The sequence below is a fragment of the Phalacrocorax aristotelis genome, chromosome 7 (genome assembly GCF_949628215.1).
Source record: "Phalacrocorax aristotelis chromosome 7, bGulAri2.1, whole genome shotgun sequence".
Taxonomy (NCBI): Eukaryota; Metazoa; Chordata; class Aves; order Suliformes; family Phalacrocoracidae; genus Phalacrocorax; species Phalacrocorax aristotelis.
In genome coordinates this window covers 5,475,797-5,501,490 of record NC_134282.1, presented here as the reverse complement: position 1 = coordinate 5,501,490, position 25,694 = coordinate 5,475,797, and the positions used below count along the sequence as shown (strand labels likewise).

The 25,694-nt window shown below is 42.2% G+C and overlaps 1 protein-coding gene across 2 annotated transcripts in view; it reads left to right on the top strand.

Annotated features, from left to right (window-relative positions):
• LOC142059649 (uncharacterized) overlaps nucleotides 1-25,694 on the top strand; it is a 211,916-nt gene that overhangs the window by 99,206 nt on the left and 87,016 nt on the right. For both annotated transcript variants that reach the window (XM_075098525.1, XM_075098526.1), the window contains exon 5: nucleotides 19,797-19,919. In XM_075098525.1, coding sequence (XP_074954626.1) covers nucleotides 19,797-19,919 — 123 coding nt within the window. The remainder of the gene's footprint in view (nucleotides 1-19,796; nucleotides 19,920-25,694) is intronic.

Below are 25,694 nucleotides of genomic sequence, written 5' to 3'. Positions count from 1 at the left end.
CGGCTTCAAAATAAAAAGGCAGAAATACATAATTAACTATAGGGATTCAGTGTTAAGGCTCCTGAGATGCTGTTTGCCTAGGTTATTGTTCTTCTAAATTTAAATACACAGTAGTACTTTTTGAAAATCACTTGTACAGACATGCTATTTCTCTTTGGGTAATAATGATTTGCCACCTTTTGTTTTATCTTTTGAGGGTCCAGGGTAGGAGCACTACCACGCTGAAACTAAATCGTATTTCTTCCGTCCTGTTTCATTCTCTTCAGCAGTGTTTGACAGGAGAAAGAAGAATATTACGTTTCCAAACTAGAGAATGGTCATACTTCCTTATGAGAATATTATAAAACTTAAGTTATGAGGCACATTTTAATATCTTCTGCCACATGTACTCAAAGCAGGCGTAAGCAAAATATTAACTAATGTAATATATAGGGGAAGTGGTGGTATTTACTGTGTAGCAAGGACTCATGACCATTTTATGGAGATTTCTAGACGCTGAGATTTAATAATCTTTTTGATTTGTCACTCCGATAGAATGAAAGTGCTCATGAATTTACTCTAAATAGAATTTTCTAATCATCCTTAGGAAAATTAGAAATATATGGCAGATTAACAAACCAGCCATTCATCTGTTGGGTTAAACGTACTAACATGATCTTAACAAGCCATGTCATCTTTTAACACATGCAAAGGACCAAATTATCTGCTGAAAGACTGACATAATGTAAATGTAACATTTGCCGGACCTCTAAACCCTGTGATTAAATTACTGTCTAAATTATTCCGCAATATGAATGTCGCCTACAAAAAGAAAAGCTGTAAAAGAAACGACTGTGACATCTTCTGGGTTTGCAAGTATTTCCATAATGAATATTTGAAATGAACTGTTTGTATATATAACTCAAAATTTAATGAAATAAGAAGAAAGAAAGTGGAGGATATGACGTGAGGGAAAACTTACTCTACAAAGAAGCAAATTTATCCCAGGGTTTCGACAGGACTTTGTTAGCAGAAGAAGCATAGCTCAATTAAGAGGGGAATTTAATCCACAAATCAAAACTCGTCACTGGAGAGACGCTTCCCCTACCTTCCGTCTGTGGATGTGTTGGGTACTCAGTGGCAGGTAATCTGCTTTCACTTAGGAGTTTGGGAGACACACATCTGTAAAACAGCAGAAAAATAAAAAGGGAAGAGTGTGCTGAAACACTGGTATTGCAAGTAATTATGTCCCTGAAAGGCTGCATATAAATTGTTCCCTGCAAATAGATATCTCCTCATGCAGAATAACTGATCAGTTAACTTGTACTGTCTCATTAACTCATGTAAATTGTCTTACTTGTATTTCACTCATTCAAAAAATTTAAACCTAGCAGAACAAATGTGCTTCAGCAAAAGGAGGAACTAAATGTTTTATTAATTGGTACTTAGTAAGCTATAACAACAACAGCGGAGAGAGGCAGCGCTTCACAGAGAGTCGTTAATTGAGCCTTATGGTACACCTGCGAGGTGAAACAACTGACTGACACCCCTTTGCTGATGACATAGCACTAGAGTCCACAGTAATGGCGAGTTAATATTCCCCTCCAAATCTGTAAAGGCCAGGTTTTTTGCTCCTTTAGTGTCTCCATGAAGCCTCAGGTGGAAGCTCAGCACAGACAGCAGCAGAACTGAGATGCTCAGAGACACAACTTGATACCCACCTTCACTGGGAAGTTAAAGATTTCTCTAAAGCGTAACTTTATTTCTTTGTTGGAGCTTTTACTCTTTGGTGGAGACTTTTTTCTCTCTCTTCTCTCTGCCTTATTCCTGGGGGAAGGATTTGGGGAGGATGAGGGAAGGGCAGCTCTGGAGCTTTGAAGAGGGAGTGTTCCTGCTCCCCTCTGCTCACTCCTGCTCCCCTTCCTATCCACTGATTGATAAATATGTAATAATAGATAAAAGGAGAAAAAAATATGTGTTTATTTAAACTAAGGCAAGATGTTACATTATTGTTTGTAGAATGACTAATTTGAGCTCACGATAAAAGAAATGAAGATTTTAAAAGGGTGGTGAGAGGAGAAAGGGCAGGTATATAAGCAAACCAGCATCAAGCACACAGAATTTTTGTGTGTTTTCAGGCCTTCCCAACCAACTGAAACATCCAGCTCAGACTTTCTCACCAAGAATGACTTGTAGTTTATAAGACACCCTCCTTCATTTGTGCTGCTAGCATTTCTTTCTGTCTTTCTTCCAGAAAATAGGCACTGCGAATTTTGTTTTGCCCAGTAATACTAACCCTTTTCTAGGGAAAATTTTTGGAGTATTTATTCAGAAGTCTTTATTAGAAAAGACGGCCAGTATGGCCAGGGCCGGTTCTTAGCAAATGGGTTTGCTGGGTCCTCTTTTTGCATGACTCTCACATTCTCCAAGGTCTGTTATTATCCTGAGGGAAGCTGGTCCACATCTCCACCATCCCCAGTGAGGTTTTCTAATCGAGAAGACTGGTTCCAACACATGGGAATCCCTCCTTGTTTTCTCAGCAGCTCTATGGGACTTGTTGACTCTCTATCAATTTTCATGGTTGTGAGTTGTGATGACCAGAAAATTTCGTGTGACCTTTTTACCTGCAATGCATATGCGTTATCTTTTCTCAGACAGCAGCAAAGTTTCCTCTCATACAGCGATGTTTCCTGAGACCCTTATTTGCTTGCTTGCTTCAAATGTCAAATCCTATAATAGGAGAATCAGTTGTACGTCTTAGATATAACCAGCTTATTCAAATTCTGGGGAAATCCAGATGTAATTTCCAGATTAGTCCATGTTTCCACAAGCTGAACAATCGTGGTGCTCTTTTCAGATGTGAAGCAAATCTCTCTCAATCCTATAGACTGTGCATAAAAACCCACCTCTTCTCCCTCCGCCCCCGTGTGATTTTTGTTCAGTGACAGCGAGAATGAAAAGGGGTTTAATTCAGGTGTGTTTGTAGTGATGCTACTTGTTTCAGCTCTATTAGGTCTGTATGGCAAGGTTTTGGTAGCGGGGGGGGACAGGGGTGGCTTCTGTGAGAAGCTGCCAAAAGCTTCCCCCATGTCCAACACAACCAACGCCAGCCGGCTCCAAGATGGACCCACCATGGGCCAAGGCCAAGCCCGTCAGCACCGGTGGTAGCACCCCTGGGATAACATAGTTAAGAAGGGGGTAGGGGATAAAACCCTGCCGTGGAAATGCAGCGGAGAAAGGGGTGAGAAGGTGTGAGAGGAACAGCCCTGCAAACACCAAGGTCAGTGAAGGAGGGGAGGAGGTGCTCCAGGTGCTGGAGCAGAGATTCCCCTGCAGCCCCTGGGGAAGACCATGGTGAGGCAGGCTGTGCCCCTGCAGCCCGTGGAGGTTAGTGGGGGAGCAGATACCCACCTGCAGCCCGTGGAGGTTAGTGGCGGAGCAGATACCCACCTGCAGCCCATGGAGGTTAACAGCGGAGCAGATACCCACCTGCAGCCCGTGGAGGTTAGTGGGGGAGCAGATACCCACCTGCAGCCCGTGGAGGTTAGTGGGGGAGCAGATACCCACCTGCAGCCCCTGGAGGTTAGTGGCGGAGCAGATACCCACCTGCAGCCCGTGGAGGTTAGTGGCGGAGCAGATACCCACCTGCAGCCCGTGGAGGTTAACAGCGGAGCAGATACCCACCTGCAGCCCGTGGAGGTTAGTGGCGGAGCAGATACCCACCTGCAGCCCGTGGAGGTTAGTGGCGGAGCAGATACCCACCTGCAGCCCGTGGAGGTTAGTGGCGGAGCAGATACCCACCTGCAGCCCGTGGAGGTTAGTGGGGGAGCAGATACCCACCTGCAGCCCGTGGAGGTTAGTGGCGGAGCAGATACCCACCTGCAGCCCGTGGAGGTTAGTGGCGGAGCAGATACCCACCTGCAGCCCCTGGAGGTTAGTGGCGGAGCAGATACCCACCTGCAGCCCGTGGAGGTTAGTGGGGGAGCAGATACCCACCTGCAGCCCCTGGAGGTTAGTGGGGGAGCAGATACCCACCTGCAGCCCCTGGAGGTTAGTGGCGGAGCAGATACCCACCTGCAGCCCGTGGAGGTTAGTGGCGGAGCAGATACCCACCTGCAGCCCGTGGAGGTTAGTGGCGGAGCAGATACCCACCTGCAGCCCCTGGAGGTTAGTGGGGGAGCAGATATCCACCTGCAGCCTGTGGAGGACCCCACAGCAGAGCAGGTGGGTGCCCGAAGGAGGCTGTGGCCTTTTGGGAAGCCCACATCAGAGCAGGCTCCTGGCAGGACCTGTGACCCTGTGGAGAGAGGAGCCCATGCTGGAGCAGGTTTGCTGGCAGGACCTGTGGCCCTGTGGGGGACCCGCGCTGGAGCAACCTGTTCCTGGAGGGCTGCACCCTGGGGAAGGGATGACACTGGAGCTGTTTGTGAAGAACTGCGGCCTGTGGGAAGGACCCACGCTGGAGCAGTTCATGGAGCCTGCCTCCCGTGGGAGGGACCCCACGCTGGAGCTGGGGAGGAGTGTGAGGAGTCCTTCTCCTGGGGAGGAAGGAGCAGCAGAGACAAGGTGTGATGAACTGACCCCAGCCCACATTCCCCATCCCCCTGTGCTGCTGGAGGGGAGGAGGTGGAGAAAATCGGGAGTGAAGTTGAGCCTGAGGGGAAGGGAGGGGTGTGGAGAAGGGGTTTTAAGACTTGGGTTTATTTCGTGCTGCTATCTGCCATTTAAATGGGATGTGATGGGTTATTTCTTTTTGCTAGAAAAAGCTTTTTTTTCAATAGAAGAGCCTGCAGGAGTCCTACTAGTTTCCCTTCATCCAAACCTTCCTATTGTGTGGGAAGAAAAGCTGAAAAATACTGGGGGGGGGGGATAATAAAAGTAAGAAATAATTAAAAAAAAATCCACCACAAACCTTTAAACTGACGTCCCTCCCCAAACTATCTACAAATTCTACTACAACCACATCTTAATGTTTGAAATGTCGTTTTTACTTATGCCTTGTTCCCACTGTTACTTACCAATGTCCTGTGGCCCCTACACAACTGGGAAAAGACTCTGCAGAGTGACTTAACTGGTTGGTTGTATTTCCTCTTTTGAAGTGGAATTATGATTTTCCATGCAACTTGTACCCAAGATTCACTTCACTTCTTGTTTGAAATGGGAATATTTCTGGTTTTCCTCTCTGTTCCCCGGTTCCTGTTTGATCAGTGCCCCATAAATATATGTGAAAATAGCCCCTGCTCTAAGGAGTTCAGTTTGTAAATGAAAATACAAGGAAGATCAGTAAGAGTGAGAATCACTGGTATGTATGCTCCCTGTTTTTCCCATTTATTCAAATCCTGGAGGAAATGATGCACAGGGAAGTAGATGAGTTTAAATGCTTTGAGGGTGAGGGCTGGTCCTATATTTTATTATCTCTGAAATATATATTGCTCTTAGTTATACCGTAAACCCTGGTAATTGAGAAATGTGGTCATTTCTAGCACAAACATGAGTAGTTTTTCAGTATCTTGCTGTTGAGCTTAAATTACGCAGGTGTACAGTTGTGTAACTATAGACTGAACTTTATTGTTAATTTTTCAGCATTAAAAAGAAAAAGTAGGCTAAACTTCAGCTATAGATGAAGTATTTAAAATAATTTCCCAAAGCCCTCCATAAATATGACATTGATGCATTGATATACAGACCATTAGCAGTTAGTCTCTTCTGTTCATCTATCATTTCAATTATCTCTAGACTTCCCCAAGGTCTTTGACAAATGGGAGACAATTTGCATTTTGTACATTAATGACCTTCGTTGAATTTGTAATTTTATCCCCCCCATCTTATAATTATACTTCAGCATTTGAGGGGAAAACCCCACAAAACTGTAGTCAGCCAGTTCGTGATACAATCAGAATTGTGCGGATGCTGAGATGGGGGAAAAGGAAGGAAGAAGGACAAAATTATATGAAAATATTTTGCACTTTGCAAAGAACTTTTACCTGAGGATGAAGAAAATTATTGTATGTTACATGTAAGGAATGTTACCTCTCCGGGTCGGGGCTTAGGAGGCTGGTTAAAAACACAGCCAAAATCTTGGTCTGACAAGAATTGCTGATCTTCTCCCAAACCAATGGGTTTCTTCCTAGAAATGCCATCTCTTGGTCCCTGCTCTGACAATGATGTTCAGGAGCGATTTCAGAAAATGATCCCTTAAGAAAAGGAATGGGGGGGGGGGAAAAGTAGAGGAGAAAAAGCCGTGTCCCACCTTGTTGTCTCCTTCGTGCCACATCCACCCCAGGTTTGCCGTTTCAAGCGCCTGTTCTCAGTGCAGTTCTTACATACAGATTTGAGCTTTTCTTTTCTTTTTTGTTTTTTCATCGTTTGAAGTGTAAAATTATTTTCAGCAATACCAAAGCTTTCATTAAAGGCTTCTTCTGATAAGCATGCTTAGTAACATTTATTTTGCTGAGTTTTCCTACTGGGTCTTTTTGGACCGTGCACTTCAGAAGAGGTAGGGCTGCCTCCGAGCATTAATGTTTTCGTATTAGATCAGGCACAGGCGCCTTTTGTTTTAAGTATGCCTTTTTCATCTGGAAGTGTTGCAAAGCTCTTCTCAAGTAGTACGTAGGCTTAGCCAGCTTTCTGGAATACTGCTGATCCAGCTGCGGGGAGGCTACGCAGCAGTGTTTAGCACGGAGGACAGAAGTGACAGAAAATGAGCCAAATTCCCTTTGAGCTCGTCTCTGTTTGGCTGTCTTTCCTGCCGCCTCTCCTCTCTGGGCTGCAGCTCTCCTCTTGTTCTCCGTGTTTCTGCTGACCGCTCGTCCACGCTGGCACAAAGACCGAGCCTGTCACCTGGACCTGGTGACTGCAGCGCAATGGGGACGTCTGAGCTGATCCTGTGTGGAGCCAGCGTGGGTCCGGCCGAGGTGTACCCCGGGGCCGGGCTGTCCCTCAGCAGGCTTCGGGAGAGGTCACCACAGAATATTTCACTAAAACCCCTGCAACATCCAGCAGGAAGGTGAGCTGTGGGCTATACTAGCACTGTGGCTGGCTACTAGGTAAAAAAGCCAGTTGCTAAAACAATTTCCATTAATAATTTTGCATTGTCTAAAATGCCTAAATAATCCTTCTCAGCTTTATGTTGTATAGGAGATTGTCTATTAAGTTAAACTGTTAATTTCCTCCTCTCTGATCTTTGAACCTGTGGTCCTTCGCTCTGGTGGTGTAGTGTCCGGGTTTTAACATTACATGGGTTGGTTGCTGTTCACCCACCCATCTCCCACACTTAAAAAAAAATGTGCAGAAGTATCCACACGTGATCAGTTCTTTCCACTGTTTGTTAATGTTCGTAATGTGGGATACCCTGGGGAGCAGGTATAGTAAGTATTTAGTGGAATTAAGCCTCTTAAGCTTCTAGGTGGGCCAAGGAATTGGTACAGTGTACATAGAAAAAGTAAAATTCACAACTTAAGTATCCTGTAATTGAAGATCAGCTTGAGGGCCTCGCTGCATCAGTTCCTTCACCAGGAAGCTTCACAGCCAACTTTGAGGATTTCGGGGCGGTGTGTTGTTCCGTAACGCAGGGACGCATACGCAGCGAGTGCATCCCCCATGGGGAGGAAGATCGCCACCTTCTCTAGGAATGTTCTCCAGTTGTTAAAAATTCACCGTTGCCACCAGTAACGGCAGCGTGGTCTCTGAGATACCACAGTCTTCGCCTTTTCCTTTGAACATGAAATCGCTGCAGTCTCTCCGACAACATTAGGTAGTAACTGTTGGCAACAGCTACGACGTTAGGAGCGACGTATGTTTCTGGCTAGATTTTCTGAACCATCCATAACATTATACTACGTCTACTTCGCTCATATATCACTTTCCTTGCGCGCGTCAGAATGAATTTGGCTGTCTCTTCCATGCAAAAAAGCAATTAGACTGGGTTGAATGTGAGGAATTTATTTTTTGATTGGAACTGAAGGGTGAAATTCCAAATGTGGAAACCTGAGCTGTGAACTGGCATCGACCTACGGCCCCAGTATCACCATCACCCACGTAGATGCTCGTGCTTAGGAGGGATGGGTGTGTGTAGTAAGAAAGGTCTGGTTTTAAATAGTGCTCAGTCCAGTCTGGGGTATGTTCAGGCCAGGCTGTTCAGCCTTGAATTCTTCCGACATACATTGTGCAACTGTTTTTGCACATGCTGAAGAGCCGGCAGCATTTGCTTTGAAGAAGTTTGGTTAAATTAGACGTTCCGAGTGATCTGTAAGAGTGACCTAAATATCAAGTTAAAGATATTTATTGATTTATTTCCTCACTCTTCTGAAAACAGGACTCAGACTCCAAACAATACATGTGTCTGTGGAATATACTTGTCTTTGCCTAAGTTACGTGTGCTGCACACAAGTGCCAGGTGGATATGTATTTATTTCCGCACAGCCTCTATGGTCATGTTGGGATTTTTCTGCCCCTTAATACTATTTGCCCTTTGATATCTGTTTTTAATTTATTGAACATCTACAGTAGATCTTAAGAACTTTGAACTTATTTCTAATATGTGTTCTGTTTAAGAGTATTAAATTTAATACTTTGACCTTACTGCCGCTCAAAAAATATAGTTGATTATCTTAAACCAAACAATTTTATAGGAGTGTGTTGTAATTTAAGATTTTACAATGGTGCACCCTTTGTTAATAGTGAGGAACATGAAAAATATGTCTGCTGTTTGCAGGGAGAGAGGTAGAGGAACACATGTTTTGAAGTGTAAAATGATCATGTTTGAGAAGACCAACTGATGTAGTAACTTTGAAGTTTTAAGTTATATTCTCCATCTCACTGATGCCTTGCTGAAAACACAAATGCAAATTTCTTTTTGGTTATATCCCCTGAAAAAAACTGGGTATGGCTCTCCATCAAAACCAGATGTCTGACATCCAGATAGATTTAAAAGGCAAATTAAGTTTGTATTGGGAACCAGAGTGTAAAGTTTGGGTTACATAAAACTGCCTTTTTCTGCCTCTGGTATGAATCAGTTTTAGCAATGCAGGATTAACAATTTCAGCCCTCTAATTTCTGCCTGTGATCACCTTTGACATTTGACGGTTTAAAAACCTTGAGATCACATATTTTTATAACCAGAACTCCCAGGCTGTAAAACTAAGTCTGCTACCTCTGCTAACGACGGCCGCTACACGTGGCGAACACATGTGCTTGCAGGAGCAGCGAAGGTCTGGGGTTCAAATGCCGGTGTCAGACCGAGGTAACTTTCTGCCAAATTGTTCTTTCTGCAGAGTGTCTGACTTACACCGTCACGCTGAGCCTGATTTATTTGTTTTAAGGGAGACCTCTGTGCTGTTCTGCTAGGGAAGGCCCCGAGAAATCACAGCTGTTCTCTGCTACTCATTGTTAATTTAACTGGAAAAAGAAAATCTTATTCCTTCCATCCTTTGCTTCGAGCTTGTCACTGGTAGAAAATGTATTCAAGTTACTGGTTTGTACGTCTCTCTATCATGCTTGATATAACTCCGTATCTAAGTTTAAGTGTCCTGCTTTAATTCCTTAGTGGGAATTCCCTTCCAGTTAAAGGATGCTCGCCTCACTGCCATTTCTGGTGAGAAGGATCCAGATCTCTCTGAAACGTTTAGCTCCTGTTTTGCACTAAATGAAGTAACTGCCTTCCTGAAGCACCCAGCGGCTCTCTTTCACGGAGGTGCTCGGTACCGCACCGTGCCGCTCTGTGCGCGGAGGCCGTCGCACGCTGCGCCCCTCAGCCCGCCTGCCCTGCAGTCACAATAAGCATTAGCTAACAAGCACCCGTTGGTGTCAGATCAGTTAGAAGAATTTAGAAGACAAATTAGGCAATGAAGTCTCTGGAAATAATGACTTCCCTTGGGTTTCTTTACAAATTAAACTGATGAAGATTTAATAATTTTTTTTTTCCGTGGGTTCCTTTGCCCTTGACACACAATATCAGTTACTAGAAGACACGGTGACTGAGCGCAGCTAAGTGGCAATGGCATATGTCTGTGTAAACCAAATAACGAGTTCTCATTTATGTCTCTTGTAAACGACTGGCCCAGACATGCAGGGAATTATTTCAGAAAAGTTATTTTCTGTAGTAGAAAGTGAGATGACTTTACAACTGTGGTTAGCGCAGGATTGTTGTCAGGGCAGTGGGTATCTCTGCCCACGTAACTGTTAGGAAGATCTTCTAGAAATGAAAAACAAAAGCTGGGAGAGAATATTCAGGGGTACATACAAAGAAAGAAATATTTAACCCATTTAAATCAGTAGCGGAGGTGTGCCGTTCATTGCTGTTTGATCTAATCCCAGGCTATATCTGGTGGTGAGTAGAGTCTGTTCTGGTGATTGACATTGACTGGCAAGGACAGCTGTTAAGAAAAATAAGAAAAGAAATCAGGAGCTTCCACTTAAATCTCAGTAATGAATTCCGCTTCCAGACCAGAAGCCGGGCACACATCGTCCTTTCTCTGCGGAGAAATCTTTTACATTAATTCCAGTTTGTAATGATTTGGGGGGGATGAAGTTTTCATTATTCATGTGAAAAGTGAACTAATTTGCTGTCATGCTTAGTCCTGGGGTTAATTATATTATGAAAAAGAATAGTTCGTAAGGAACTGGCTTATTACAATAGGAACGCCCTGAAATTTAAGCTCCTTAATTTGTTAGCTTGCTCCGACCGGACTAATGTAGTAATCAGCCTCTTTATAAGTTAAGCAGCAACTTCTGGACTTTCAGCTTCGATCCCGTAGCGGGGCTGCAGGCAGGTGGTGTGGTTTGACACGCTGGGAGCTTTCTCCTGCAGCAGCACCGACCGCTTTGCACCTACGGTTCTGGCCACGCTGCTGCTGGGTTTCAGACGTTTATTTGAAAAGCTTGGAGAAAAGGAGCCATACGCTTGGTTAGATTGATCAGTTCTTTTTCTGAGTACAGAATGAAGACAGAGAAAGAGACAAGGCTAGAATAAAACCTTACTTTATTCTGCACTTATAATAGTACTTTTTGTTGTCATCTTTTCTGCAAATAGAAGGTAAACGTGTGATTTGAGTTTCCTTTTCGTGAATGTTTGGAAGCCAATTTCCAAATAGGCTGTTCTTGTAGCGCCCAATTCCCTGTTCCTGCATCCTGCTGGCTGGAGCTCGCCCTGCTCAGACTCCCACTGTCACAAACTCAAATTGCTGCTCTACACAGATTTTCAAGGGCTTTTAACCATCCCACGTTGCACCTGGGTACCGAAGTATGCCACCGGTGAATTGGTGGGATCTGACCCATCATTACAGGTTTTACCTGGAGCAAGCGTATTTATTTCTATTTCAAATTGTTCGTTCACCTTTTGTCCTGGTGAGTCTGAAAGGCACCAACAACGTACAGCTCTATCTTCATCTCTGCTTTTGTTATTTACGTGTTGGGCTATTGCAGTGCTCTTCACAGGAGGTGACATCTTAAATCTCTTAAAAATACAGGTTGAGCAGAACGCACAAGCTGCCACCTCTGTTGCCTTGCCGTGCTCTTTCAATGCCAGTGCTGTACGTCTCTGAGCTTGTGCTTGGTCCTGAAGATGCTGGCACTAGCGAAGCCATGGGTATCTTCAGGTTATTTACACACATATATGGGCTGTCGCTCTCCAGCTATCTTGGCCTGAGAACCTCCATAATTTTGCATAGCCTTGACTTTTTTTTTTTTTTAAATATGGAGGCAACTCTTGTGGAGATTTGTAAAACTTAATGAGTGCAAATGCTAAGCTTTTAGAAATGACCTAGCGTACCTGTTTTTTCTATATCCTTTTGCAGTTCAGTTCTGCTGACCTGATTTATAGGAGATCATGGGAAGCTGGAGGAAAGGCAGAAGTTCTGCATGTAAATTATCTTGAGGTGCAGGAGCAGGAGAGGGAATTTGGACATCTTGTTGGGAATCACAGAAAATACTGGGAAAGAGGCAGCCTTAGTTTGCAACCAAATGGCCGATATCTTCTATTGATTTTCTTACCCAGGCAAGCAGAAGGCAGCAAGCTGCAAGCCTGTCGGGGGTTCAAGGTGGGCTTTGTGAACTCCCCTTTAGGCACCGGGACTTGGCTCGGCTGGGGTCAACCCCCTGGCCTGTGCTTGCAATTCATGCTGGGGATTTAGCGCTCAAAGCATGAAAGAAATCCAGTTCCTGAGAGTCCTGAAGTCTTGCTAATCATCACAGCTTTGGAAATGATCTTTAAAGAATGTTTACCTGCCTGCAAAATACATAAGGGCTTATTTTGTGAAACCAAACTTGTGAAGTTCGAAGCGTTTTCTTCTGTTTGTGTGTGCGTAACCAGCACTCGCTGGTGCTGGAAGTTAGATATGCCCCAAAGACAATGCATTTTTAGGGCAAAAGCGCTTATAGATAAAAGCAAGGGCTTTTAAGCACATCACTGCAGAGTCCTGAATTCTTTCTAAAAAGGCTCCATTTTGTGGCATAAAAAGCCAAAATAGAGAGAGATCCATCTCAGCAGAGCTCTGATGTGAGGAAAGTTGCAGTACAGCAGACGATGCTTTCTTTTATGTTTTGCTCATAATCATCGTAGCAGGCAAAGGCAAACGCTTGTCTAATTTGATAAAATATCTTTAATTGCGCCAACGGTACTTGAGGTTTGGGCTGGATGCATAAGCTCTGTTTGTAATCATAGTTTCAGCCATACTCCACAATCATCTCCAATCATTGCCAGTTAGCATCCGTAGTCTGTTGTTGCTTAATTCAGATGTTCTGGGATGTTCAGTTGCATTATTCATACCTCGGCTGGGAAAATGTATTTTAAAAAGTAAGTACTATTACAGGATTTCATTGCACTGTGATGGATTGCCCCACCCCTCGTTTTGGTTATGCTAGTTGGTGTAGAAAGGAAGACTTTGTGCATTATTTAGGTCCTGCATTTTGCTTTTAGGAAATAGTTGTTCCTGCTTGATAGAGTTGAAGAGGGATAAAAAAATCAAGGCTGGTATTTTTTCACGGAACAGTTTGGCTTTGGAAGTAATCTTTTGCAAAACGTCATCGATGCTCAGGGCATTGGGAACAAAAAGAAGCAAAAAATCAAAGAGGAAAAAAAGAGACAGCAGCCGTGTGTATGGTTACGGAGGACTGCCATAACCAGTGACAGAGATTTTAAAAGGACTTTTAAATGCCAGTTTTCAGAACTGAGTCTAGCCTTTAGTTAACAGAGAGCAGGAGAGCCGGGGATGGAACAGGCCATCTCTGTACCTGCAGCGGGGCGCTGAACGCTCCCCGCTGTCGCGTGAGATTAACTACAGGTCTAGTCTAACACAGCAGTGCTTGCCAGCATCTTGGTTTTTAAGAGCTTGTCATTTCACTTATTTAAACTTTAAGCCTGTTTTTTCCCTGTACAGAGCTTTATTCTGACTTCAAAGGAGTCGGTCTGAATGTGAGCAAGTGCAAAGGATTGATGACTCAGTTTGGTTTTTTCTTTAGATGATGATTTTAATAAGGAAAAATTAATACTAGCAAAGTATGTTTAACATGGGGCTTTGTTTGATTTTGGTTTTGCATCTAAGTTTCATGAAATGGAATTTTTAGCGCCCCAGTAAAAAAAGAAAGCAAACCATGGCAGACACCCACATGCCAGGGGAACACGGGTGTGTTATGTGACTGATGTTCTCTGCATGTATGAATGTGACACGGGGATACAGAGGAATGAGTGCAGCAGTCATTTATTAAAAAAAAAAAAACAGAGAAAAAAATTCAAATGGGAGGTGATGACTTGTGAAAGCACAAGTACTACGGCTGCTGGTGGGGACAGTGGCCATGATGGGTGTTTCTCAGAGTTCACGCATGAAGAGTCTGTGCCAAACTCTCAGAGAAGTTTTCTCCACTAATCAGATGCTTGTTAATAACAGCTCAGATTTACGATACTTCATAACAGCAGCAGAAGAAATATTCGTCCTGTTATTGACTTTGTGGAGGAAGAAAACCTAATAAAGCATTAAGAGTGCTTAATCAATACACGTGTAGGACTGCGCTTGACTATCAGAGAGAGCAGCTTTGTTTTCTATTCAGGCAGATAATTTATGGTTAGTGCTGGAAGTGATGGATGTAATTTATGTTTTAGAGATAATTACTGTTCAAAGACGACTGTTACAAAGCTCTTGCACAAAACAAAGAAAAAGACAAATGCAGCCTCTGGGCTGTGAGCGCTGTGCTCGCCAGCCCATCCAGTATGTTTGCTCATTACATTATATTTACATTTAACATTGCTATGATGTATGTGCGTATGCACTAGTGTGAATTATGTTGCGTCATAGCAGTGAGTGGCCTTTAAAGTTCAAATCAACTTTCTCAGGTTTCAGAATATTTTAGACATATGGTTTTGGTTGCAGACCATCTGGGCCATAATTTTAAAAATCAGTGTCTAAAACTGTAAGTTAGGGAGCTACCTATTCGCTGGATCTTAAGCGCTTTTGAAAAATTAAATTGTTTAGGTGTGTAAATGAGAAGTTGTCAGGCGTGCATTAAGATTTGCAGACACTTGACTGTAACACCTCCTTATAAAAGCGTATTGTAATAAAGTTGCATATATACTCCTTTGTTCGTGTAGCAGACACTCAGATATATTAAGGTATGGATATAGGTGCATTTAAGATGCACATTATGAACTATAGGTAGGCTTTGATTCTAACCATTATGAGGGTTTTGTACCTGAAAGTGTTCAAGTTATGTTTTCTGAATTAGGAATTTACATCTGTAAATTGCCGTTAAAGTCAATATAAGCTGCCAGTGCCTGTCAGAGACAGTAATCAAACCTCTTTCTTAGATAAAGATATGTAACATTCCTGAAATCAGACCATCTTCATTATAGCCTTCAGGAGAAAATCCCAACTGGGAAGAAGTGTTGTTAGTGAACCTCTGTTTTCCTCCTAAATAATATGTTCTCGTTACTTTGACCCCGAATTGAAGCACGGTGTGTTGGCCTAGCACCTTTAAACTAATCAAAACAACCTCCTCTCTCCATGATGGTGGGCTTTGTTCGTGTGGTATTGCAATAACAATGTGAATGATTTTACAGATTTTATTCCACTTCAGTGATTTATTACAAGTCCAGCGAGCTCTGACATGCACTGAAGTCAGCGGCTTACGGGTCAGAGCACAGGTTAGCCCCAAAGGCTGGTCACCGAAATGGCAAGTTTGCATGCGGTTGCATTAAATAAATAAAGCTATTGCTCATATACAGCTGATAAAAACCAATTCTCCAAGGTTTCTGTATTTAAATAGTGGGCTGCAGTTGCGAGATTCTCTTTGGCATTTTAATAATGAATTTTTACATTAATACCTATTGCATAAACTTGTTATACAGATAAAATATACTTAAAAATGCTAAACCTGCAGGCGGTGGGTTAGCTGGTGTGTCCCATAGATCTAAACATACAAATTGTTGCCAAAATTAGATGGTGATTCAGTCCATTGTTTTCCTGCTGCAGAAACAGGGCCTCTCCTTGCAGGGTCGTCTGTGCTCGGTGCAGATGCTTTCGCCTTCAGCCAGTCTGTCCAGTCGTGCAGTCAGGGCAGGCTTAATCCCTTGCTGGTTTTTAAAAGATGCTGAATTCAGCTCCATGCGGAGGACCCGCAGGGCTGCAGCCCTCACCAGTAGCTCAGCACAGAGGTGTGCGGAGGAGAATTCTGCTCTGAGGTATTTCTGCTGTTCCCTGCAGGTCACTTCTGTTAGATTTAAAATTGGAATTACCAATGAAAAACATTTTGTCCAGTGTCTGCTTTTATATAAAGTTTTCGTTTAGTTGTAGGAAATCTGAAATCTCGATGTGCGTAAAAACTTGGCGGAGGGTTGTTTTCCCTGGATCCGGCGGTGTCTGAGTTGCTCTGCGGCGTGGTATTTTCAGACAGGGAGTGAGTTAGTGCTAAAGAAGACCACAGAAGTAAAGGGATTGGAATCAGTCCTTTTTCATTTAGCATATAGCTCCTAGGCATATTTAATTGGATAAAGTGGTCTGTTTCATGAGAAAAAGGCATGCTTCCCTACCTACCAAATATTTGACAAGATTTTTAGATTAAAATAATACCTTTTTACGTAGTGCAGTTGTATAGTAACGCGCATGCAGGGAGTGCGGGACATAGGCACATGTCTACAATCCACGTTTTTGAATACTAGTGGATTTGAAATACGCTGTGGATATTTTTTTTTTCTACCTGCATGGTAGACAGATCATATATAAAGTTAATATCAAGTTAATCTAGATGAGGGTTTTTTTCAGTTCTTGTTTTTTTCCTTAAGACTTCACATGGCAGGATTGAAAGCTCACATAGAGTATTTCCCATGGATAATGTTTTTGTGTTGCAACATTGGCTCTATAAATAAATGTGAAGCATTGCAGTAGCAAACATCACATTTATTTTTTTGAAGCGCCTACAGCATGTCATTACAGATGGATTGATAGTCTTGATAACATTGAACTTTTGTCAGACCTAACCTGGCAGACTTGTTACACGTCAGAAATTTTCTGTCATTTTTCTTGCTGTTCAAAAGGCAAGTATATTTGCAACCTTGAATGACATTGAATATGGAAAGCAGACAGAAATTTATCATTTAACAGAATTTTTTTTTGTTGTTCCCCCCCCCCCCCGCCCCGGTGGCAAATCTGTAATCGGATTTTAAAATTCTGACTCCTCTGTTTCAGGAATATAGAACAGCTGATCGCAGCTTATAAGAGCTACATGAACCATCTTTTTACAAATGTAAAACACATTCTTTATTGCTTCACATTCAGATCATTTATTTTTCTGCTTCTTGAGCTGAGGCAACTTCTGACCTTTCATACTGGGTTGTACAAAACAGCTTGGCGGGGAACAGGCAACGGAGAGAGTCTTGTGCAGGAGACGGTACGGCGAAGGATGCAGATCCTCAGAGAGCAAATTTTCATGACACTAAGGTTAAAACTCGTACAGTTGATACCTGGCGAGGGTTCGCCTTCAGATGCGAGTGCTGTGTAGTAGGGATAAAGCTGCTTCAAACAGCTTATTTTGGTGTCTTAAAATAAACTATATTTTCATTCTGAGTTATGCTGATTAGCTTTAAGTGAGGTATTCGTTTCAAAGAGACGTGTGGATGAAAAGTCAGGTTTTCTGCATATAATAGAAAAAGCAGTGGATTTCTGGTGTAAGAAGCAGCAAAGAAACGGATGAAAACATTTCATCAAAGGATGAAAACAAGTATTAAGGCAGGGACAAGAAAATCCTGGACAGCATCAAAACGACAGGGAGTTGGAAGAAGATGAGGTTATCAGTCATGTAGCACCAATACTTTTGGGGGGAGCAAAATTCATGGGTGGACTACAGCATTTTATGCTGAACAAGAAAGAAAAGAGATTCCTGATTGCTGATAGAAACATACTGCAATCAAAAGGAAAAACATTCTATACTTGGTATGCAGTAGCACTATATGCTTCCGAATGTATTATACCCTAGTGAAATCAAGAGGATAATGATCAGCTCCTCAGCTGGAAAGGTTTTCTTCCAATGTTTTGGTTCAAAATACAGACACTGGTGTTAATAAATTGGGCTGTATATCGTAGACCACATCATTTAGTCAATATTTTATGCTAGGAGGTCATGTAGCATTGTAGGTACCAAACACAGTGTAGAAGAATAAAGTATTTCTCCCATTGTTTTGTTTAAAAAAATAAAAAGAGCAAGAGATTTGATTAGTTTTCAATACAGTTAGTATAAATAGAAGTCGAAGCTGTGGAGCAGGGTTATTATGTGGCTCATTACTGTTTATTACCACAAGGCACATCAAGAGGTCTGTTAGTTAGAGGGAGTAAATCATTTGGAACATGCCTGTTTTGTCGATCTTCTGCACGACGCTTAGCGCTAGCGTGCCTTCTTCCAGCGCTTTGAGGAATATGTCTAAAATCTGTCGCTTGTCATATGTTCTCTCCGTCTCTTGCTAAAGAGAAGTGAACAGACGAATGTCTTATTTTGGTATGATTTGTTTTTGCATTTTGGAGCGGAGGGGGGAGTGTTTTTCTTCCGAAAAAATTCTAAATTGTGTTCCCATGAAATCAGAAGAGCTTTGACTTCATGCGAGTTAGGATTTGGTTTGTTGTTTAGCTCTGAGATAACTGAATTTGTTTTTCTATAGCTTGCCAGGGATTCTCAGTATCACTGAGGACGAAGAAAGTTTTGTTGTGTCAGTCGTTACATCCATTTTAGAGCCATAGAGACGTGGGACGGTTTTAGTGAGTTTGTGCCTCTTCAGCTGCACTTTAGTAAATGTTGGTGTTTCATGATACACTTTTCTTTCAGCTTTTCAATAATCTACAACCTCCCCCAAAATTTCTTTTAACCTCTGGTTTTTAGCCAGGATCAGAAATGAGCTAGTAAAGTTAAGCTCAAGTTCATCAAAGAACTAACAAACCTTGGTAAATCTTAGACTCTAACAGCCAAGGATTGCAGTTGAAAGGCTCTCATCTCTCTTGCGTGAAAGTGAAATTCTTTCTTTTTTTGATTTGTCTTTACAGCATTTTGTATTTCGTTTGACCAGAGTGTAATTAGAAGTTTTCTAAAAAGCCGCATTTCCCCATTAGAGACACAAAGTGCCGCTAACATGAAGTAACTGCCTGTGATTTTTACAGTCGTGACAATACTCATCTTCTGTTGCTTAATCCTCCTCCTCCTGCTTTTCCTGCTCTCTAGCCTGAATGTAATGTGCGATCTCCGCCAGTGCCAAAGGCCTTGCGGATGTGAGGCCTGCCACCTGCGTCCTCGCGCGGGCTTTGAGAACGCGGTCGGTCCCCTTAGCCCTGGCTTTCCCCTCACCAACGTGCCGAGGAGTTCTGCTCTGCCACCAAGCCAATTCACGACATTTGGCAAAAAACTGAGAAAGAAACGCCCGCAGCCTGTTGTTCTGACGGAGGTTACCCCGGTGCTTGCCCCTGCGCCGCTGAATTACGCGTCTGTGTGACACTAGCGCCAGAGAGCAAAGCAAGCAGGAAAGCGTCGCACAAGGATGCGTTCCAGAATACATGAAATCAGTGCAGCAAATACCTGCTGGTTGTGTCATATTTACTATCCCATTTGACAAATTTTCTAGTTTGGAAATGCTTCCATACCATCTGTTGTCGCTGATCCTGTTCAGCAGAGCAGCATTACTGGCCTGATGATTTCTATCACGTTTCTTCGGAAATTCTTATGCGGGATATATAAGTACATGGGTTAAAAAGAAAAAGTCTCCGCTATTGATTTTTCTCTGCCATTGGCTAATCTATTTACTTATTTATGTGGTTCTTTAATGTTCTTCATTTACGTGTAAAGATCTAAATTTTCCTATTTGAAATAATGCAGGTTATTTTGTAACGTAATATGTAATATGTAATACGTAAGGTGTGTAGCTACTAGTGCACACATATCCGAAGGAAAGAAGGACCGTAATAGATTTACATCTTCCAGAGGTTTTTTGTCTCTGCCATGACTTCTAGAAGCAACCTAATGCCCAAATAAGCTGGTGGAAAGGATGGTATAAAGATTGCTCCTGGTCTTGTTGCACTGGAGCTGGCTGCAGCCTGCAGCTGGAGCTGGGTGGACTCTGCAGCTTACCTCGCGCAGAAGTGGGGGAAGAAAAATCCCACCGTTGCACCTCTTGGTTGAGTTGGGGAGCACGAAGCAGGGAGTCGCTGCTCCCATGGTTGCCTTCAGGGTCCTTAGCCGTATGTCTCAGCAACTTTCTCACTCTGTCACATCAGGATCACACACAGTTGTCCTCAAATAACTGGGTAATGTTGTCAATGCCCTCTCTTTACCGACTGCCATATACTTTCTTCCAACAGACGTAAATGAGTGTACCGCTGGCAACGGTGGCTGTCATGACCAGTGCTCCAATACCATCGGGAGCTACCGCTGCAAATGTCCAGCTGGCCAGAAACTGGAGGAAGATGGAAAATCATGTGGAGGTAATGTTTTGTACTGTGTCTCACTGCTATTAAGAAACCAGAGAAGACATTGGAGAGGAAAAGGAAATGTTAGCTTTTTATCTGGAGCCAGCTGAAGAGAACATACTCAGAGTTGTCAAGAGTGCAGATCTTCTCATGTCTGGATTATGAAGATGTAACTGTAAGAACACTTCAAAGGGTTGGGTTTTTGTTTTCTTTCTCTGAGAAAGTGTTATCACTTAACCTGGATTGGCTGTGTCATGTTCTGATTATGGAATTTCCATCATCAGTTTAAAAACCTGAAGAAAGTGTGTATGTTTGATAACGTTTCGTCTGTCTCTAAAACTAAATGGTTCTTATCAGAAAATACACATATATTTTTGCATTTCAATCGCAATTCCACAGCTAGAGATCAACTGAATAAAAAAGGATTTAAAACCACATGCTACGTAAAACCATTTGTCTTTTTTCTAAGGGAAATGTAAGTCTAGTTAGTGCATTATGGGATGAAATTTGTTCTTATGCAAAAGCTCGATTTTGTGTAGATGCATAACATCAAGTAAGCTTATGTTAGAACACATAATGAATTATGGTTAGACTTCTTAAAGATGCACTGGTAAGCAGAGTGGGTGTAGACAAGCCCATCTGATCCTTTGACCTACAGTCACCAAGTGTTTTGCATCACCAGATGTAAAGTAGCCAAGGTGTCCTGTATTGCAGGCCCAAGCACTTCCCCCTTCTCAAACTCTCCTCTAACACAAGTAACGAATGTTTGCTGCCATAGGATCTTGAGCGCGCTGGCTGCGTGCCTGGATCGCACCCACGATTGCATTTCATTGGTGCAATAAGTATATCGTTAACGTTTTTTGATTATCTCAAGATGAAAGGTGCTAGGTAGGTTTTCATGAACTGTGTTATCATCTTTTCACAAGAAACTATCTTCTGTGGATTTTCCTGTTCCATAGTATCTCACAAATACCTTTCTTTCAGGATTTCATTTTACCATTGTCCTTCAACTCCTTTCTTAAGGTTTGTACAAAGCAATGTATTTCTTCGCTGTGGTCATATTCTTTATCCTAACTTTATAATTTATTGGCTGCACTCCTTTTTTCACTAGAAGATTGTAGAATTATTTTCCACAGCAAGCTATCATTTGGTATCCAACTTGACAGTGTAAACAAGCTGTAGACGGTTATTTTGTATTGATTGAAGTTGTCCGTTATGGTCTTCCATGTGTTCATTTTGGCCTTTTGAGAGCTCAAGGCAGAAATACTATGCATGATTCACAGATTCCTGTGACTTCACCTCAGTCTTCTCTTTCCTCTTTTGGGGACTAGTTGGTAATACGCCCATGAACCAGTGTATACAGCTGTATGTTGATGACTATTTACTGCTTTCAGATCTGCATAAAAGTTTTTTCAGAAGCTTAAGTTTTTGAAAGCAGGGGTCCTACAGATTGTAATCCTAAATTGCTTAGCATGCAAGAGTCCTGTTTCCATTAAAATAGTTTTGTGTTAATAAGACAGCTAAATTAATGTTCCTTCTGCACAGTACTGCTATTCTTAAAGTATCCTTTAATTTCTAGTATTTTGACATTCTTTAAAAACCTCAAACAGTGCAAGATGTTTGATTCTTTTACAACATATTATCTAACCAGGAATTACAGGAAAATACATCATTAGCCATTTTGAAGCCACTTTTTGAAATCTTCAGACAAAAATGGAATATACTGGAAACGCTCAAATCATAGAACAAAGTGAACATAGTGGTGCCGCTAATTACACCTGAACTTCTGTGGAGAAGATAATGACGATGAGCATATAGCTATACTGACTGGCAAGACAGCTTCTCCAGCCAAATTCTAGCCATCAGATGTTACAATATAAGCAACTTAGTGGTTGATTATTACATATGGGAAAAGAGAGCTTCCAAACAAAACTGTGTGTGATGCTGGAAGGTGCCGGTCTTTCAGGACGTGACACTGAATTAGTGTTTTATTGATGCCTCTGCGTTGCTCAGAGGGGTCATTTTGCAGATGAGAGTAAAACAGCTTCCCATTCAGGTTAGCCAGGGTTTTTGGAGGAATAAGGCTTATAGTTGTTCTGGGTAGTTATGTTCGTTCTTTCTTTATGGCATCATTGTGCTTTATGTTAGCCCTTAGTCTAAACTTGAGCATTAAATAGATGTTTACTATTGTTCTGCTCCCGTTATCCATCTCATGGTTGGTTTTATTTCACCGGTGACTGAAATGTTCAATTGGTGTACGGTTTTTTTTTTATAAGCCAAGGTACAGATAAGGTGTATCGTTAGAAAAGCACTATGGAAGTAGTACAGATTTTATTCAGTAAGTCATTATTAGAGCAAAGATTGATCTTGTTTTTCAGAAACAAAATACAGCATCCTTCTGATAAAAAGGAAAGATGTCAGGAAATAACGGTATTTAAAAAAAAAAGTTTCAGCCATTTGTAGCTGTTTAATGCTAAGGAAGGGAAAGTGGATAAAAATTCACTAATCCAACAACAAAATGAAGCACACCGCTGATTTGATCAATAATAGCTGGGGGTTTTGTGAGCAATTTTAGGAGACGCAAAGGCCTGATTTCACAGCTAGAACGAGCTGAGGATGCTCAGCATCTCTATCTTGTAGGGTGCCAAAGGTGCGTGCAAGGCAAGGCTCCATGAATATGAACAAGACAACAGTATAAAGTAGGTGAGAGAATCCTAAAATACATTATTGCTATCAGCATTGACTAAACCTTCCCTTTCTTGGGTGGCTCTGTGGCTGGTTAAAGCCGCGTGGGGAAGAGGATGAAGCAGCACAGCCTAGGATGCCCCACGCTGTGGGCTCTATACTCCTTCTGAGGCCTGTAGGGATCTTTTCTAACTAACTGGGGGCTCTTAGAGCAGGATATATCATTCAGAGTTAGGTGGTATGTAAAGTCTTACTTCACTTTATTAGGGGATAATTATATCAAGAGGCAAGGTGTTGTAAGGTGAAGGCATGTGCGTCTATGTAGAAATGCCAGCCAGAGCGGTGAACTGATTAGCCTTTCAAAACTAATTATCTACATGTTGTACTGTAGATTTTACTCTGCAGCATTCATGGACAGAACTTCAATTCAGACAGAGAAATACTTCTGGCAGATAGTGTTGTAGGCATTACAGATTTTGACATAAAGCTCATGCTTACCTATCACTCTTCATGTGTCTGATGGAAATTAATGATGATAAGGGATTTGTATTTAAATCATAAAATAATACAACAAACTAATATTTGACATTCATTAGTATATGACTGTCAGCCTGATTCTGTGCCCTACGCATCTGTACCAGCATTCAGTGTTTCTGGGGCAGTCTGGTTAATGTCCGTGGGTGGGTTTGCTCAGAAAGCTGTATCTTGGTTTGAGTAAGGGCGAGGAAACGTGCGTGTGTCTGTGTGTACGCACAAATCAGCTTTACCTTTGTGCAATACCTCCTTACTTGTTAGGCAGAGGGACCACTGACAACTTGTGTGATACTCGTCGAGGTGTAAAGGTATTCTCATTTTATGTTTTATACTAATGCAAAACAATTCTACTCAAACATCACAGAAAGTTAGAAACGTATTTTCCACACATAAATACCATTTTAAAACTCAATTATCAACACAAGTCTGGATCTGTAAGGGATGCTCATGCTACAGCTACAAAAGTGCATTTTCACACATGAATAAGCTCCAGAAGTCAAATTAAAAAAGGTTGTGACCTTCTTTGGTAAACTGTCATTTCTTATTTATATGATTGCGTTCTCATCTGTCAGGGCAACTGAAGGAAGTCAGAGACAAATGAAGTCCTATGATCAGCTTCTGATGAAAAGAAGCTTTTATTTTACTGATTAGAGTAATATTGCAGCCACCGCACCCCCGTCCCCAGGGGTTTCAGTCAGACCTTGGAGCCCTGGCAGGTCTCCTGACCTTTGCCAGAGGGCCTTGCGGAGCGGCCGCCTCCGGAGCGAGCGTGTGACTCTGCAAGGCCACCGCTGGTTACCCCAGTAATGCAACAGGCACCGCTGGCACTGATTTAGCCTGATCCCTGGTCAGATGGGGACGCTCCAAACCCTGTTGCCACAGAAGAGTTAATAGCTGGACTAAAAGGAATACCGAAGGAGTTGCCTATGAGAAAGGAAGTGTTTATTAAAATGACCTCAGCATTTATTTAGTCTGCAAAGTTTGAGGTGTCGGTCGTAACTTATTCTTGTAAAACTCTGTGGTTTTTGCCAGAGACATGCTAATTCTGCTTTTGGACAGTTTTCCTTGCCCAGCAAATCAGTCCACCAGGCTTCTGCGATGCCCCGTGAAAAAGCTGAAGGACTTAATACTACATACCTCTAGGGAAATGCCAAGGAAGTATTTTTAAATTTTTTAAAAATGTATTTATTCTTTAATGGAAGAAGAGAAATTAGTCCAATGGACAAATTCACGATGCTTTGCATTGTCTTATCTCAGAAAGTTGCATTTGACTCCGACACCGTGGCAAGCCGTGACACAGAATTACTTATTTTTCAGGAACACTTCAATAGAAGGAGAATAAGGAAAATTAATTATATTTTACAAAAAGAAAAATACACCAGTTCTGATCACACGTGCAACAAGTACCACTCCGCATGGACTCAGAGCTGTCAAGTGAAGGCACTCCTAGATGAGTTGAAGCCACCCAGCCTCATTCATCTTTCCCTATTTCAAGACCTTGTCTTAAGATATGGAAATAAAGCCAGTTGCAGGAATTGTATCACAATTATCTGATTGTAACTGAATTACTGTGCCCACTTAATGCCCCCCTCAGAGAATTAGGGAAACAGACAACTTCATCTTGTGACCTTACCGACCCTGGGTGAACAATCTCGGTAACTCAGGTGTTTTAATGTATTGGTTTTATACAGTAATTCAAAAAGGAAGCAAAAAAGAATAGGCAAAGGAAAAAGAATCGTGAGAGAAAAGAGGACAAACCCTAATTTCTGATATTTCCAACCCTGTCGTTAGGTGCTCTCGGGTGCCCTGGGACTCCAACGTGGTTTCTTATAGATGAGTCAGAAAACTCCAAGTATTTAAGTTTCAAAATATAAAAAAGCTGTGAAGGACTCTGTCAGAGGCTGAAGAATAAACATCGTCTTCTCCATTAGCTGGTGCATCCAGAATACTGGTAGATGTCTGATCATTTGAAATGAATTTAACAAGAAGTAATAGCTGGTTTTACATTTTAAAATTGTTTATTTCTGGTTGCTCCTAACTCTCAAATCAGTATCTTTAGTCACAAATAAAAAGCATAATTACCGCTTTTGATTTCAGATCCCAGTTGATAAAAATCAGGGGTTCTCTTACTCCGCTTAAAAAGGGAAATATATTAACGAAGACGAAGGATTAATTGTGCATTTTAAACACTGTTTAACGTTATGCAGTCAGACTTCCGTGGTTTTCTGGAAACTATTGAATTTGAGCAGGAGAACTGTGTGATGTTTGTGCATGGCTGCAGAGGAGATCCGGGCAGAAACTAGCCAAGACATTCATAGCTGTATTTGCAAACCTTATTGGGAATTTAATTTTATTTCTACTCCTGAGTAATTCTTTTGGAAGTTCCCGATTCTCATTTTTAAGCATTTGTCCCTGGCTCTTGAGGAGAAATGAAGGCTGGAGGTCGTTTGTCTGACCTTTCTTGTGCGCTTCCGTGCTACATTCCAGCTGGGATCAATAGCTGCTGGTAGCTGTGGCGCTCTCCTCGGCAAATAGTGTCATCTTTCTGCGTTTGTCTCTTCGTGGTAGTAC